Source organism: Agelaius phoeniceus, chromosome 2, assembly GCF_051311805.1.
Source record: "Agelaius phoeniceus isolate bAgePho1 chromosome 2, bAgePho1.hap1, whole genome shotgun sequence".
Lineage (NCBI taxonomy): Eukaryota > Metazoa > Chordata > Aves > Passeriformes > Icteridae > Agelaius > Agelaius phoeniceus.
The window spans coordinates 9,127,454-9,141,016 of record NC_135266.1 but is presented as its reverse complement, the minus strand read 5'-3'; the positions used below and the strand labels follow the sequence as shown (position 1 = coordinate 9,141,016).

At 39.7% G+C, this 13,563-nt stretch overlaps 1 protein-coding gene across 6 annotated transcripts in view; it reads left to right on the top strand.

The window, feature by feature from the left end:
- SYTL5 (synaptotagmin like 5) overlaps nt 1-13,563 on the top strand; it is an 88,254-nt gene that overhangs the window by 37,077 nt on the left and 37,614 nt on the right. For all 6 annotated transcript variants that reach the window (XM_077171808.1, XM_077171815.1, XM_077171803.1 and 3 more), the window contains exon 3: nt 8,619-8,834. In XM_077171808.1, the coding sequence (XP_077027923.1) occupies nt 8,619-8,834 (216 nt within the window). The remainder of the gene's footprint in view (nt 1-8,618; nt 8,835-13,563) is intronic.

Below are 13,563 nucleotides of genomic sequence, written 5' to 3'. Positions count from 1 at the left end.
ATGATGGTGTCCTTCTTTCTGTTGTGGTGCTTACAGAATAGGGAGGAGGGACACTTCATTTTTCAAATTACTTAGATTTACTAATAAATAAAATTTAAAATCTCAGGTATTTATCTCAAAAGTCACTGTTGGGAGAAGTAGAGTCTCAGGGTATTAATAGAGCCCATGTGTTCTTTTTCTATTCTTAAAAGTAAAAACCAAAGTTCAGAGAACAATGTGAAGAGGCAGGTTGAGTCAGCAGTTTTAGAAAGCTCAGTTTGAGTTGGTTCAGCTGTCAGTTCTGGAAAGGTCCCTGTGCTTTTCAAGGATGGTTTGGCTGCTCCATTTCACTTCCCCCCACTGCCCTTTTGGAGTTTCACACAGTTTGGATCTGTGCATGGATGCAGCACTTGGTGTTGGTGAGGCTGCTGAATATAACAAGTGACAGAAGGAAAATTTCCAGCCTTTGCTGGTTCCTGTCCATGAATCCCAAGGCCAGGCTGCATTGTTCATCCCTTTGATTTTCTAAAAACATTTTAGGCATTGTGCAAAGACATTTTAGACATTGCAAAGGTGCGTGTTCAGCAGCTGCTGAAGCTTCTACTATTTAAAATCATTATTTGAAAATTAATGGAAATTTAATAATTTGAAAATTAATGGAAATTTAATTAATTTACATCATTTAGAAATCTATGCAGAGTTAGCCACAGGTTTTGAAAGCTTTTCTCCTTCAACTGAACCCACTCTGAGTGCAATGCCCCTGTTGGTGTGCAGCCCATTTACCTGGGGGAGCACAGTGGCTGATCTGATAGGAGGGGCTGAAAACTGGTGTTTCTTTAAGGTGGTGTGGGCAAATTAATCATTTTGTCTCCTTAATGGTTTGTGAGATGAAAAAGAAAACAGATGGAGCACTGTTTGTTCCAGAGCATTCTGCTCTGTTTAGTAATAAAATAAAAATTTCAAATAAATTATTTTGGTTTCCTGAGGTGGTGGCCTTGGAAATGTGTGATGTGCCAATAATCATCTGTCAAAGGCATCAGTATGGAGAGTATCAGATCACTGGATTCCTAAAGCCCCTGAAAGCTTTATTCTACTATTGCAATTTCCCAATCTCAAATGGGAATTTGAAACTCCTGTGGTTTTGTGGGTTTTTTTGCTTTGTTTCATTTGGTTAGTTTGGGTTTTCTATTATTGCTGCTGACTTTTTTTTTTTTTTTAATATGATGTCTTAACCCCCCAATTTTCTGCTTTTTATGGCATTGCTGGAATTTACTCTGCCAAATCTGCTGAACTTGCAGCACCCTGGGAGGGGACAGCTCAGCACAGTTCAGTGAAGTCACAGGTGGCATTGGCTTAGCAGTATTTTGGTAAAAAAGTACCCCAAGAAAAATACTCAAAATCAAGCTAATCTGAAATAAACTGCTAATTAGAATAGCTAATGATGCAATGTGGTGCTTATGCACACTTCTAGCACCTGTGTGTGAAACAATGGGCTTCCTATTTATTGTCACTAGACCATACTTTGCTGATAACAGTGGAATGTGGTCTATAAAAGAGTTCCAGAGTATAAAACTATAAAGAATTTGGTAGCTAAGTGCTTCCTATGAGGCTTTTTAATTTTTCTTTCTCAGTACAACTTGGCAAGGATCTATAATCATGGCTTATAAGCATACTACAGGGGAACATTTGTTGTCTTTAAAATTCCATTTGGTACAATCTGTTATACACTTTATTGAAGTACTTTGCAGAAGAGAAAGTCCCTTTTTATTTATTTTCAAGGCATTTTCCACTCTGGGAAGAAGCTTACTTGTACATTGTACTGAGGAATTCTTATTATCCTGTTCCACTATTTCTGAATCTATCTCGACAATTTTTGTTTTTTCTCTTCCTATTAGTTTTCAAAAGCCCTTGTAACTTAAAAAGACCTTTCTATTCATTGTGAAAGCAATGATAAATGTGGGAGGATGTTCTAATAATGAAATTGTTAAGGGTTGTTTTTACTATGGCTGCTCATACTTGTTTTCTGGAGTGCAGTTGGCTCTTCTTGTGGCTTTTTTATGCACAATTATTTCACCCACACGAGAGAAAAACACAGAAGTCATCAAGTTCTTTTTCCAAGGTCTAGTTTTGATAGTACAAATAATCACCCTCCTTAATAAAGATTATGATTTCTGTTCTTAATTCCAAGTTGCATCTTGCATGACTGGATGTTTTCTTTGAATATTGATTTGCAGCTGTTAATAGATTACTTGTACAAATAACCTGCAGTGTTCCAAACAGTGCTTTATGATGCTTTTGATGTCAGATGAATTACTATCATGTTTTTTTCAATTGCTAAGATTATTTGAGTAAAATCATTAATTCTTACCTTAACTATTTTCTTAGGGTTTAAAATACAAAGTTCCTTTCCATTCTTTATGGAGCACAGCTACGAATGCCATGCTTTTAGAGGAGATAAAGTAATAACTGCTGTGCTGAGAAAATTGCAGTTTTGTCCAAGAAAAAAGCTTTAATGGGTTGTGGCTGGAACCTCTCTGTCAGCATTCAGGTTACCAGAAGTTGTGTAAGAATTGCACCAGCCCCAGATCTGTACTGACAACTAAAGTTAGCATTCCTGTCTTTTCATCTGACTAAAATGACATCTTCTTATCAGTCCAAAGAGATCCATGGAAACAATTTATGGTGTTCACTTCATTACAATATAGGAGAAATTGTTAGCATGGATACCACCATGTGGTAGCTCCAGGCAGTACTTTAGAAAAGCAGAAGTTGGAGGACTGGAATGGGAAGTGATTGATCTGCTGAGTATACATTTGGATTTGTTTATAAGTACAAAATGGTTGCAGGGTAACATATTACATATGGTGCATGGTCTGTGTTTCTGTAAAACTGCTTATAAATATTTCAAGGAGAGAGCCCTCGTGTTAAAGCACATTGGCCATCTGTACCTGGAAGCTGCAAAATTCCTGTCTGGCAGCTCAGTCATTTGTGAGGTGTATTTAACACAGTTTAACACTTTGCTATTCTTTGAATCAGAGGCTTTTCCATCAAGGGTAGTTACTATTGCCAGTACTCTAAGGATAGAGGTGCCTGTTTTGCTGTCCTGTGTTCTTTGAGAACCACGAGCCTGCAGTGGTGAAAGAATTTCTCATGGTGATTAATTTTCATATGCTGGGAGAATCTGTTTCATTAAGGATAGCAAGAAAACAACAGGGGATCTGTTTTGTCTTTTTTTTTTTTCAATCTTAGTGACCATTTTTATTTGAGAGAACAAGTGACTGAGTTACTCAGAAGAAGTTTCATCTATGGAAGTTTGCCGTCATTATGATAGCCAGAATTATTTCAGTTCCAATACCTCCTTTCCTTCTTTTCCTTCTTTTCCTTCTTTTCCTCCTGGGCTCTGTTCTGTCATTCCAGATCTCTTTTTCTTTGCAAATTAATTCTTTGTTTGTTTCCCTGTGCTGTCATCAATGTGCCTCCATACTTAGGTGTTCTTAACACAGTTTTTATCACATTGAGCTGCTACATAAACAAAATGTGAAAACCTGTGCTTATTATTCAGGTACTCATATTTTACAATCCAAGGAGACCTCAATGGAAGCTGGTAATAACCCAGTTCTTTTTGTGAGCTCTCAATAATATTTACTGTTATTTCCTGCATACTGTGCCAGACAGTGAAGGGCATCTGGCTGAATTTGAAGAAAGTACTGAAAACCAGTCTGGAAAGAAAATTGCCTTTCTTGCTCATATTCCAGTGTCTTTATGCCAGTTCTTGCACAGAAAAATTTTTTAGTATCCAAGTTAGCAGCTGCACAGGTTCAGAACAAGGATGTTTCTATTTGTCTGTACAAAAGTAATTCAATATTTTTCCTGCCAAACTCTTTAATAATAATTGACTGAGGGAGGGAGAGGGTTGCCTTTTTTTGTTTTTAATTCAATTTTTTATGACCCGTTGAACTCTGGAAATTTAGTATGGCAAAATAAAATTAGGTAGACTTGGATTATGCTGCTCTACATCTTCAGAGGAAAAAGGGTTTTGAAATGGGGAGAAAGAAGATCCAGGAGAAATCTGAAAATCAAACTCAGGAATTATGTATGCTATTACATTTAATTGTTTGTTTGGTTTTGGTTGTTTTTTTTTTAATGGAGAGGAGATGAGGTAGAAAAAAATTCAAAATGAAGTTTTCTAAAATCCTACTGAAAGAGAAAAAAACCATCCAAACCAGTCAGTTTGGTATTAAGGGAAAAGTTACCTAACTTAAAGCAAGTGGATAATGTCTACAGAGTTAAGGAAATTATGGTGTTCATTTAAGTGAATGGCTTGGGCAAAGAATGTCTTGCCTCCTGCAGCAGTATAGCTACTTTACTTTTGAGGGATAAATATTCTCTAGGGTAAAGCTTAATTTAATAAGAAATGGATCTGCTAAGGCTTTTCTCTGCTTCCTCTTTGCAGTGTTATAGGGGTTTGAGAATATTTCATCCCTTGAAGCTGCATTTGTGTAGGAATAAGAACCTTTGCCTCATTGATTTCAGCATCTGTAGGGAAGGACCCAACTTCTTCAGGGATTCCTGTGCCTCTGGCAACTGTGCCAAGGGCTGTGAATTCTGGAGTCAGATTCTTTGGTTGTTTTGGTTTTGTTTTGTTTTGTTTCCTGCTGTATTTTACATTGGAAAGGCTCAGGTTGAGGCATTCAGTGTTATCTGGAATCCTGGTTACAACAGAGCTCTTCTCCAACGTGCTTAACATATTTTCTCAGACAGTAGAGAGGGATCTTAATATAAATTCATAGTTTAGAAAAATGGCTACATATCCTGTTAAACTTGGCAGAATCAAATTTATTTTTAATAGCTATCTTTCATCAAACAGCCATTATAATAAAAGGTTTAGAAACTTCAATGAATGATAGGACTCTTTTTCTCAGAAGCCTATTAAATTGGCTTCAGCTGAGTTTTATTTTCCCTTTCATATTACCAGGAGAAGATGGATAAAGATTAATTCTTGTTTAATATTTGCGATTAAAAATATCTAACTCCATCTTTAAATGTATTCCTTTAAAATTATGGAGAGTGCAAGTGTTAGACTGGCACAAGGAAATTAGGTGTTTATAATCCAGCTGCTTCCTGCCCTGGGAAATAAATGTAGTGGCAAGTCAGTGCAGCTACAGGCTGCACTTGTTATCCCTTTTCAGTGCAGTGAAACAGTGCAGCTCAGCTGGGCTTGGTTAGGGACTGTTATGATGATGGATTTTGCCAAATTACTCACCCACCTCCTCCTGCTCTTCCTGGCCCTTGAGACAGTTCATTTTTCTTAAGATATGAATGTGTTTGTTGCAGTCAATCAGAAGTTCAGCTCAACAAATAATATAAGGAATCTCAAATGAATGTTCATATCCAGTGTATCTGTCCATGCACTCTTTGCTTCTTTTTTAAATTTTTCTTTCTTATTTGTTTAATTGAGTGGAGTAACTGGGTTGATTTATTTTCTTTCAGTTCCCTGGAAGTCATCAAAGGCAATTTATATTCAAAAATAAAAAAACAAACACTTCTCAGTATTTCCACTGTTAGCAGATCAGCTATCCCCTGATAAGAATTTTAGATTGTGTTTCACATAAGCATTGGGAAATACTGTTGCAATCACCACTACTGAATAGTAGGAAAAATGTAATGTCACAAGAACACTGATATGTTTTCCAACATGTTGATCTGTAAGCAAACTATTAAGAAAAAAATGCTCTCTTTATTGTATTGGGCCTATAGACATTTCCAATTTTAAATTGGAACTATTTAAAACAGATTTTGTGCCTAAACATACTTCCAACTAAGCACAAAAGGGCCTGGAAGTTGCAGTGGGGAGGGAAAAGGCTGGAGTGGAAGGAGTTCAGTGCAGGCTCTGTTTCAGTATTAGACACCTGGATGCAGTGCACAGGACACAGAGATTATTGCCAAAAAGATGGAAGCTGCCAATAACTGTGTGTCAAGTTCCTGAAATGCAATGGGTCATGATTAATTTAAATTTTTTCAGTAAAAATAAGCCACTGGAAAGAAATCTGTTATGAAAAAAATGGCCCTTTGCTTGTGCATAGTATTCTGACCCTTTTGAGATTTGTGGATTAACAATTTTTCATCTTCTGAGTTACTCTGGCACTTGGGTAAGGATCAGGTGCTTGGTTTGCATGCAGATTCTGAAGTGGTAAAAGAAACTGGAACTGAATTATTTGTGCCTCCTTAGTTCTTTGGTATGTGATTGACCAAATCATTGCACACCTGGATAAAAAGTAAAAATGCAGTTGTCTCTCAAAGACTCTCTGTTGAACATTCCTCAGTGGCTCTGCTGTATAAAAAGTCACAGTTTTGACAGGAGACCATGGAAATGACGAGGCAGAGAGGGAATGACCAATGATCAGGTAAAGAAATGGTGGTTGAGTTTGGCAACCAAATTCGGTGAGATGAAGAGGAGAACATTGGAATTGAGAAAATGGAGGCTAAAGAAAGCAAGGAAAGGTGTGGGCCTGGTGCTGGGTGCAATAGAGGACCCAGTGACAAAGCATGTGGAAAAGGCCAATATGCACAACGTCTTCTTGGCCTCAGTCCTTACAGGTCAGACAGATTTTCTGGAATTCCAGCTCCTGAGGTCATTGCAAAAGTCCAGGGCAAGGTGAATTTGAACCTGGAGAGCGCTGCAATACCTCTCACTGTGTAAAAGCACAATCAATCTTAACAAATTTCCTAAGGTCAGCTGGTACTCAAAGTGGCCACAGCACTTTATCTCTGACAACTCCACATTGCTGGAGGGTGACAGTAAATCATTAAACATTTGTGAATGTTCAAACATCACATGGTCACTCACATCTCACTAAACATCTAACATGCTGTTTGATGGTTAGTGAGATGTGAGTGACCATAAACTCAGGGGTAATTAGAGGTCTTCCCAAGCACCTGAAGGTGTATTTGTTATTCAAGCAGATAGATGTGGTGTCTCCTTTGAAAATAGTGTGGTCAAGAGTATTCTGGGGGTGGGTTGCCTTTAGTTCTCAGTCCAGAAGAAGCAGATGAGTTCTGATGTTGGGAAGGTAGATCAAAGGATGGGGCTGGCAAAAATAGGGATCATCTCCCTTCTCTGTGCACAGTGGCAGCACCCAGCACCACTGGCAGTTTTCACAGCACAGCACAACACTCTGCATTTGGAGCTGACTCACAGAAGGAAATGAACACATGCCTGGCAGCAAAAGCATCTCTGCAGGAAGTGGGGAGATGTAAGATGCAATCAATAAACTGCAAGAACAGTTAGCAAAGCACCAAAAAGCACATGAAGCACAGACAGAGTTTTGAAGACTCGGGCATGAGTGAAAGGCTGTTTGGATTGGATATGGGAGAAGGGTCTGAAGCTGGATGAAGCCCTCACTTCTGGAGAGAGGCCAGCAGAGGAAAACCCTTGACTGGGGTTTGCAGTTTCTGCCTGGAGGGATTGGACATGCCTTTTACTAGAGCTGTCAGAGGCTGAGCATCCGCAGGTCAGGTGGCTGCAGAGCAGCTGCTGCTGATGGGGTCCCAGTGGGAAGCAAAATGCTGGCCAATCTTTTAGCAAGGCCGTGTATCCACAAATAACTTAATTCTGTCAGAGCTGACTCCCTGGTGGCCCAAGCAATGTTCCTGGCCTCCTTTACTGGGCTGCAACCTGCAATCTTTCATTGGTTATATCTTCCATGTGATTTTCTTCTGACATTTTTTCTGATCTCTAGGTGAAGGTGGCAGCAGGTTTTTAAATCCCCCTCTTAGACATCTATGTGTGTACAGAGACAGTGATTTCAGTGAGCTGGGGTGCTTCATGACTGAGGGAATTTGGGAGCTCCTGGCTGCTGATGGGCAAGAAAGACAGCATAGGGAAGGGTGAGGTAATGGGGACACAGCAACACCCAGGCATGTAAAACTGAAAGAACTCAGCAGCCACTGAGCTTAGTTACATCTCACAGTTGTTTTCTTGTTAAGGACCCAACTCATTGGCCATTGAAACTGCAGACTTCAAAATTTAGTCTTAAACACGAATATTTTTATTCTGTAGAGCCAGTGGTAGAACAGGTAAGATCTTCAAGTCACACTATTTAAAGTGGAATTCTTCTTTTTTACTTTGATTGTGGCATCACAGCATAACACCCTACTTACTAAGATCTTTTGGTTTGGTCTCTTTCAAGGCTTTAAATAACTGGTACAGAATTGCATATATACTCCCACCTAAATCTGCACTGGCATATTATTAAATGCACACTAATTGCAGAAAATATTTCCTTCTTTTTCTTCTGTGGATGCACTGGAGAGTCTCAGTTCTGATTTGCTGTCAAGCTGGGGTCAGCATGACTTGAATTATTGATGAAGGACAAGCAAAGATGGTTTATCAGTTGTCCAGAACTGCTCAGCTATCTGCATTTACTCATAGTGATCTACTAGATTTTCCTCTTGACTGCATGTCTGACAGCTGGGGAATAGATTTATTCTGTGTCATGTGTGTGTCAAGAAATAAAAAAAAAAAAATTGCACTTACTCATGTCTTGTATTTTTAGCATGAGATCTTAATCTGTTATTAAGTTCTTACAGATCATTGAGTTGAACCTCCAAATTAAAACATTTTATTTTTTTACTTCTAGGAAACTGAAAAATGAGCTTCTGGAAGTGAGAAGGAAAGGCGGGAACCGCCACTCTCAGCAGGACAGCAGCAGGGTCTGTGTTCGCTGCCAGAAGAGCCTGGGCTTCATTTTTGACAGGGGAGAGCTGTGCCAGACCTGCCAGCTGAGGGTCTGCAGCTCCTGCCGTGTGCTGGGGGCTGAGGGGCACTGGAAGTGCTCGGTGTGTGCCAAGATTGCGTAAGTTGGGCAGTTCTATAACCATGTGTCCTAGGGTGACATTATGATGCTTGTGTCCCCATTGGTGTGTTCGTTTATGCTGGATATCATGTTCTGTGCCTTCCAGACTGGCTCTGAAGAGTGAAAGTTTTGTTTTGGTTTTGCTGTCAGCCGCTCCCCCACGGCTGGCAGGACACACAGACAGGGCAGTACATGGTGCTGCTTTTGCTTTTTGCTTTGCTCTTGCTTCTGCTTTGCTCCTGCTTTGCTCCTGCTTTGCTCTTGCTTTTTGCTTCTGCTCATTAGCTAGTTTAGCTAAGCAGTCTGAATTTTTGCCTGGACTGTTTTTCCTTTCCCTATTTTTGGAACCACTGGAGCCTGCTCCAGACCGGGACCTGGGAGCATCGAGAGTTTGCCCCTTGTGGCCTAGCAGGGCCTACTCTGGGCAGCAGCTGCCCCAGCACCGGAGGGACTGATAACAGAGGGACCATCCCCAGAGAGACTTTCTGAATTTGTCATCTTTTTCAGAGTGCTGAAAGAGTGGTGTCATCTGGTATTGTTCATTTTGTGTGCTGGGGGCTACTGCACAGGTTCTTTCCACTTCTCTCCAAGGAATCCTTCTTGAACTGGTTGTGGGGAGGGCCTGTGTGGGTTTGCTTTCTGGAGGGGCCTCCTTGGAAGGTTTTCTCCCAAATTTGCCCTAAACCAGGACACCATGTGTGGAGTTTACAGCCCTGGCAGTGATTTTGTGCTACCATTGTACATCCCCTTACAGAGAATACACAAGGGGAGAGGCTTAGCTGGGGCTTTTATTTGCTGCACTCTTTTCCCAATTCCAAACCAGTTTCAATGAGCTTGTTTTCCAAAGACTTGGAAAAATAATTCACCTGATTAGTTTGGTAATATGGGATTTTTTAGCTTGATTTGGTAAGATAACCATGAAGGAAAGGAGAAATGTGTCGGGCAACAAAACTCAGTTATGTATCCTGCTGTAAGGACAGGATGATGTAAGAAAGAGATGTGATTAAAAAAAGAATTGGAGGAAAGTTTTTTTAACAGACCTTCAAACTAACAGGATCAGAGAGGGTAAATTGTTTTGGGAAGTGAACCCAAGTCCCTAGTTCTGTCAAGACTTTGGTTACATAGACAGTTAGTGAAAAATTAACACTGCAGAGCATGGAGTTTAGTGTTTGTGTCTTCAAACTCGAGCTTTAGAAGGTTGCATTCATTTTAAAGTAGATGCCTTAACCTCCTCTGCATCCAGTGGGGCACATCCAAAGGACAGTGTCTCGCCTGGTAAGACAAAAAATGTTTACTTATTTGATTTGTGAAATGATTTTAAATCAGTAGGGGCCTGGATGAGCTCCGTGTGCTTTGCCTCAGGCAGTTCCTGGGATAATGTCAGTGCTGTGCCTTTCAGAAATGATGGGGTGCGAGTGAGGTGACAGCATGGAGAACAGCAAACACAATGCTGCTCTTTAAAAATGGAGAAAAGGAAAAGGGATTTGTTGACCCTGCCACACTGCCTCTAATTTCTCTAAAAACACTGAAACAAACGGTAGCTGTGTTATTTGAAAGCTGAGACAAGGTGACAGGATGAGGAGTAAGAGCTGGCTCAAGAACAAGTAATGTCAAAACCAATTTAATTTCCACTGTTGACAGGTGACAGAGGACGATTGGTTGCTGTCTTATAACTTGGCTGAAGTTAACCTTTTGATATTCTCTCTTGTTTCTTTCTAATAGGCTGACAAATTAGGGTAGCTGTGCCCTGGAATAAATTCTGCTAGTGTGATTGCAGACCTGCCTCGAAAATTGTAAAGCTCTGTTCTCAGTGTGGTTATGGACATTTCACTGTCAAAAAAACTCAAGAAAACAAAGCCCAAAAACCCCCAAACAAACAAACAAACAAACAAACAAAAAACCCCAAAAAGCACCACACATACAAACAAAAAAAACCTTTTTAAAACCCTCAGTGATATAGAGCAGAATATTTCCTGGCTTATTGCTAAATATTTTAGTTAAGGACCTTGATGCAGCAGATGGATTTGCCAGTTACACCTGCAGGAGACATAAACCTGAGAGGTGCTCCAGGCATGCTCAAGGACAAGATTGGGTTTCAAAGTGATGCTTAGAATTTAGAGAAGTGGTTTGAAGGTAAAGCAAGTTATGGCTCCCTATGGGCATGTGGAAGTGCTACATTTGGGAACAAATGCAGCTGCAGGAACATAAAATGAGAATAAAAACAGCTTCTGCAGCTGTTCCCTAGGAAAGGCTCTGGGTATTGTACTGGATAAAAGCTGAACATGAATCAACAGAATTTTCCACTGCAGAAAGATTGAGCATCACACATTGATGTACAAGCCAAATTATGGCCTATAAAATAAGTGATAAAATCCTCTTTTATGTAGAGTACCTGCCCATTTCTGTGTATAAGAATTCATACAGGCCACCTGGAGAAAGTTCAGAAGAAAATAATGAAACTTAGCACACAGGCTGTCCAGAGCAATAGAAGGAGTCACAAGTGTTCAGCCTAGGCAAGAGAAATTACCTGGGTTTTAAATCTACAGAATGTGGCTTACAGGCTGTTCTAAGATCCCTTTTTGGGTAGGAAGAGTAATGAGATACTTAAATTGCAGTCAAAGGATGTAATTTAGATGGTGTGAATGTTGACATAACTTAGAAGGATTGCAGAATGTTGTTTTACAACAGGTTGGATAAGCCTCTCTAGGGATGATGGCATCAGTAAAGATGTCCTGCTCTGGGACTGAGACATGAGTGAGGCAATCTCTCAAAGCCTGTGTGACCTCTGCTTCTCCTGATTGTGCTGCAGGGTCCTAGCAACCACCTGGACAATTAATTCTGGTTGAAGCCTGCCTTTATGTTATTACACACCACGGTGTCATTTGCTTCCAAAGTGCTGAACTTTTCAAGTGCTAACATTCTGTCCATGTTGAGTATCTTTATTAAATTGAAAGCTCTCTCTCCCCTTCATTTCTGTTCATATGCAGTGTTTCTGCAAGACTTCATGACATTTAATGATATGTAAAATGTCTTTTACATTGCTGGGAGTACACAGAGAGATAATCTTCTGTGTGGGCAGTGTGGAGATGGAAGTTTGGGAAAGGCATTTCAGTTACATCATTGTGCATAGTTCTCATTTAAATTATTTCAGTTCTGCTTTTCTACCAAGTGAGAAGTGCAGGGGGAAATCAGGATTTTTAGGCTTTTTTAATTACATTTGATGGAAGAGCTGATTAAGTTAATAGGGCCTTTGACAAGATGAAGAGGCAGAAGGCAAGGAAGAGAAAATAATACAGTGTTAAGAGTGATTTATGCTTTATAAGTAGCAAACAAAAGGTAGGAAGAGGAGAAAAATCTTTTAGCTCTGTAGCATTGACCTGCATACAGTGTTTGTGTCTGTCAAATTGGACTGCTTTACCATGCTTTCCAAAGAGTGTTGGAACACTTTTATATTTGTCCCTCTCCTTTGTCCCTTTTTTAGCAGCCTTGGTTATGTTAATGTCTGTATAGACTCCAGCCCCTGCTGAGCTGCTCCATTAGCAGAGCCAGGTTAAAGTGTTGTTGTGATGTGATGATGTCTGCTGTCACACAGACTGTGAGACCCTTAAAAGGCAGGGAGAAGTGTTTGTGAGCCCTTTACAATTTTGGTGCTGTACTAGTTCATGCCTCTGCTCCCCAGATTGTACTCAGGAGTGTCCTTTAAGTTCTATTTAAGGTGGTGGTTATAGCAGTAGCTTGTACAAGCCCTCTTCATAGTCATGAATTACACCTGCAGGAATAGGTCCAGAAGATTTTCAGAACTGTTGGAAAACCTCATGAGTACATTTGGTGTCAGAGCAGAAGGTCTGGTATGGGGTGGGAAGTGTGTTCATTCAAAGAGACAGCCACTGCACAAATTACTGCAGAAATACCATGAATTACACAGATAATCCAGAGTGGTTGCAGAAACAACTTGTGTTAATAAAAAGAATGTAGGTAATGTCAGCCACCTTCTGCCTGTTGCTTTGTTGAATACATTTTGATATTTCTTTCCTTATGAGCTTTTTGAGTCCTGCCTGTCCAGTCCTAACACTGGAGTTTGGGATGGTTTCAGAACAGTGAAAGGGCATTTTGTCACATGGCCTGGGATCACAAGTTGTTATTGTTTTAAGAGTTATGGTGGATTTATGTCCAACTACCAAAAAAAAGGAAAAAAAAAAGTGGCAAACTACAAGCTTGCTCACTTTGATTTGAAGAACAGTAATTTCAAGGTGCCAATTTTATGAGTATGTGGTAAAACATAACATTATTATCTGAAAAATTAAAAAAACCCAAGCACAACATAATAATATGATGCTGGCTGTAGGGGTGAGATACCAGTTCATTTAATAATACAGTCTCTTTGTTCATCTGTCAATCAAAACATCATCTGGCAACAAGAGAATCTGACTTCTCTAAAATAACACTTAGAGAATTTCATCTGCATTTCTCCAGAGACAGACTTGCCTGAAAAACAGCTTCTGGTGATGGGGAAGCTTGTTACAATACATTAATTACATTCTAAAAAAGAGTTTTAGTGAATTTGAGGAATGACATTTGAATGTGAATAGTGACAGAGGTTCATCAGTATTTTTAAGTATAACAAACAGATTTATAGGTAAGTTGTCTTACAGTTTAGAGTTACTGTCAAATGATATCTCCCTTGAATGTCCACAAAGAGAAAATTATTTAGTTGGATTTTGCCCCCCAT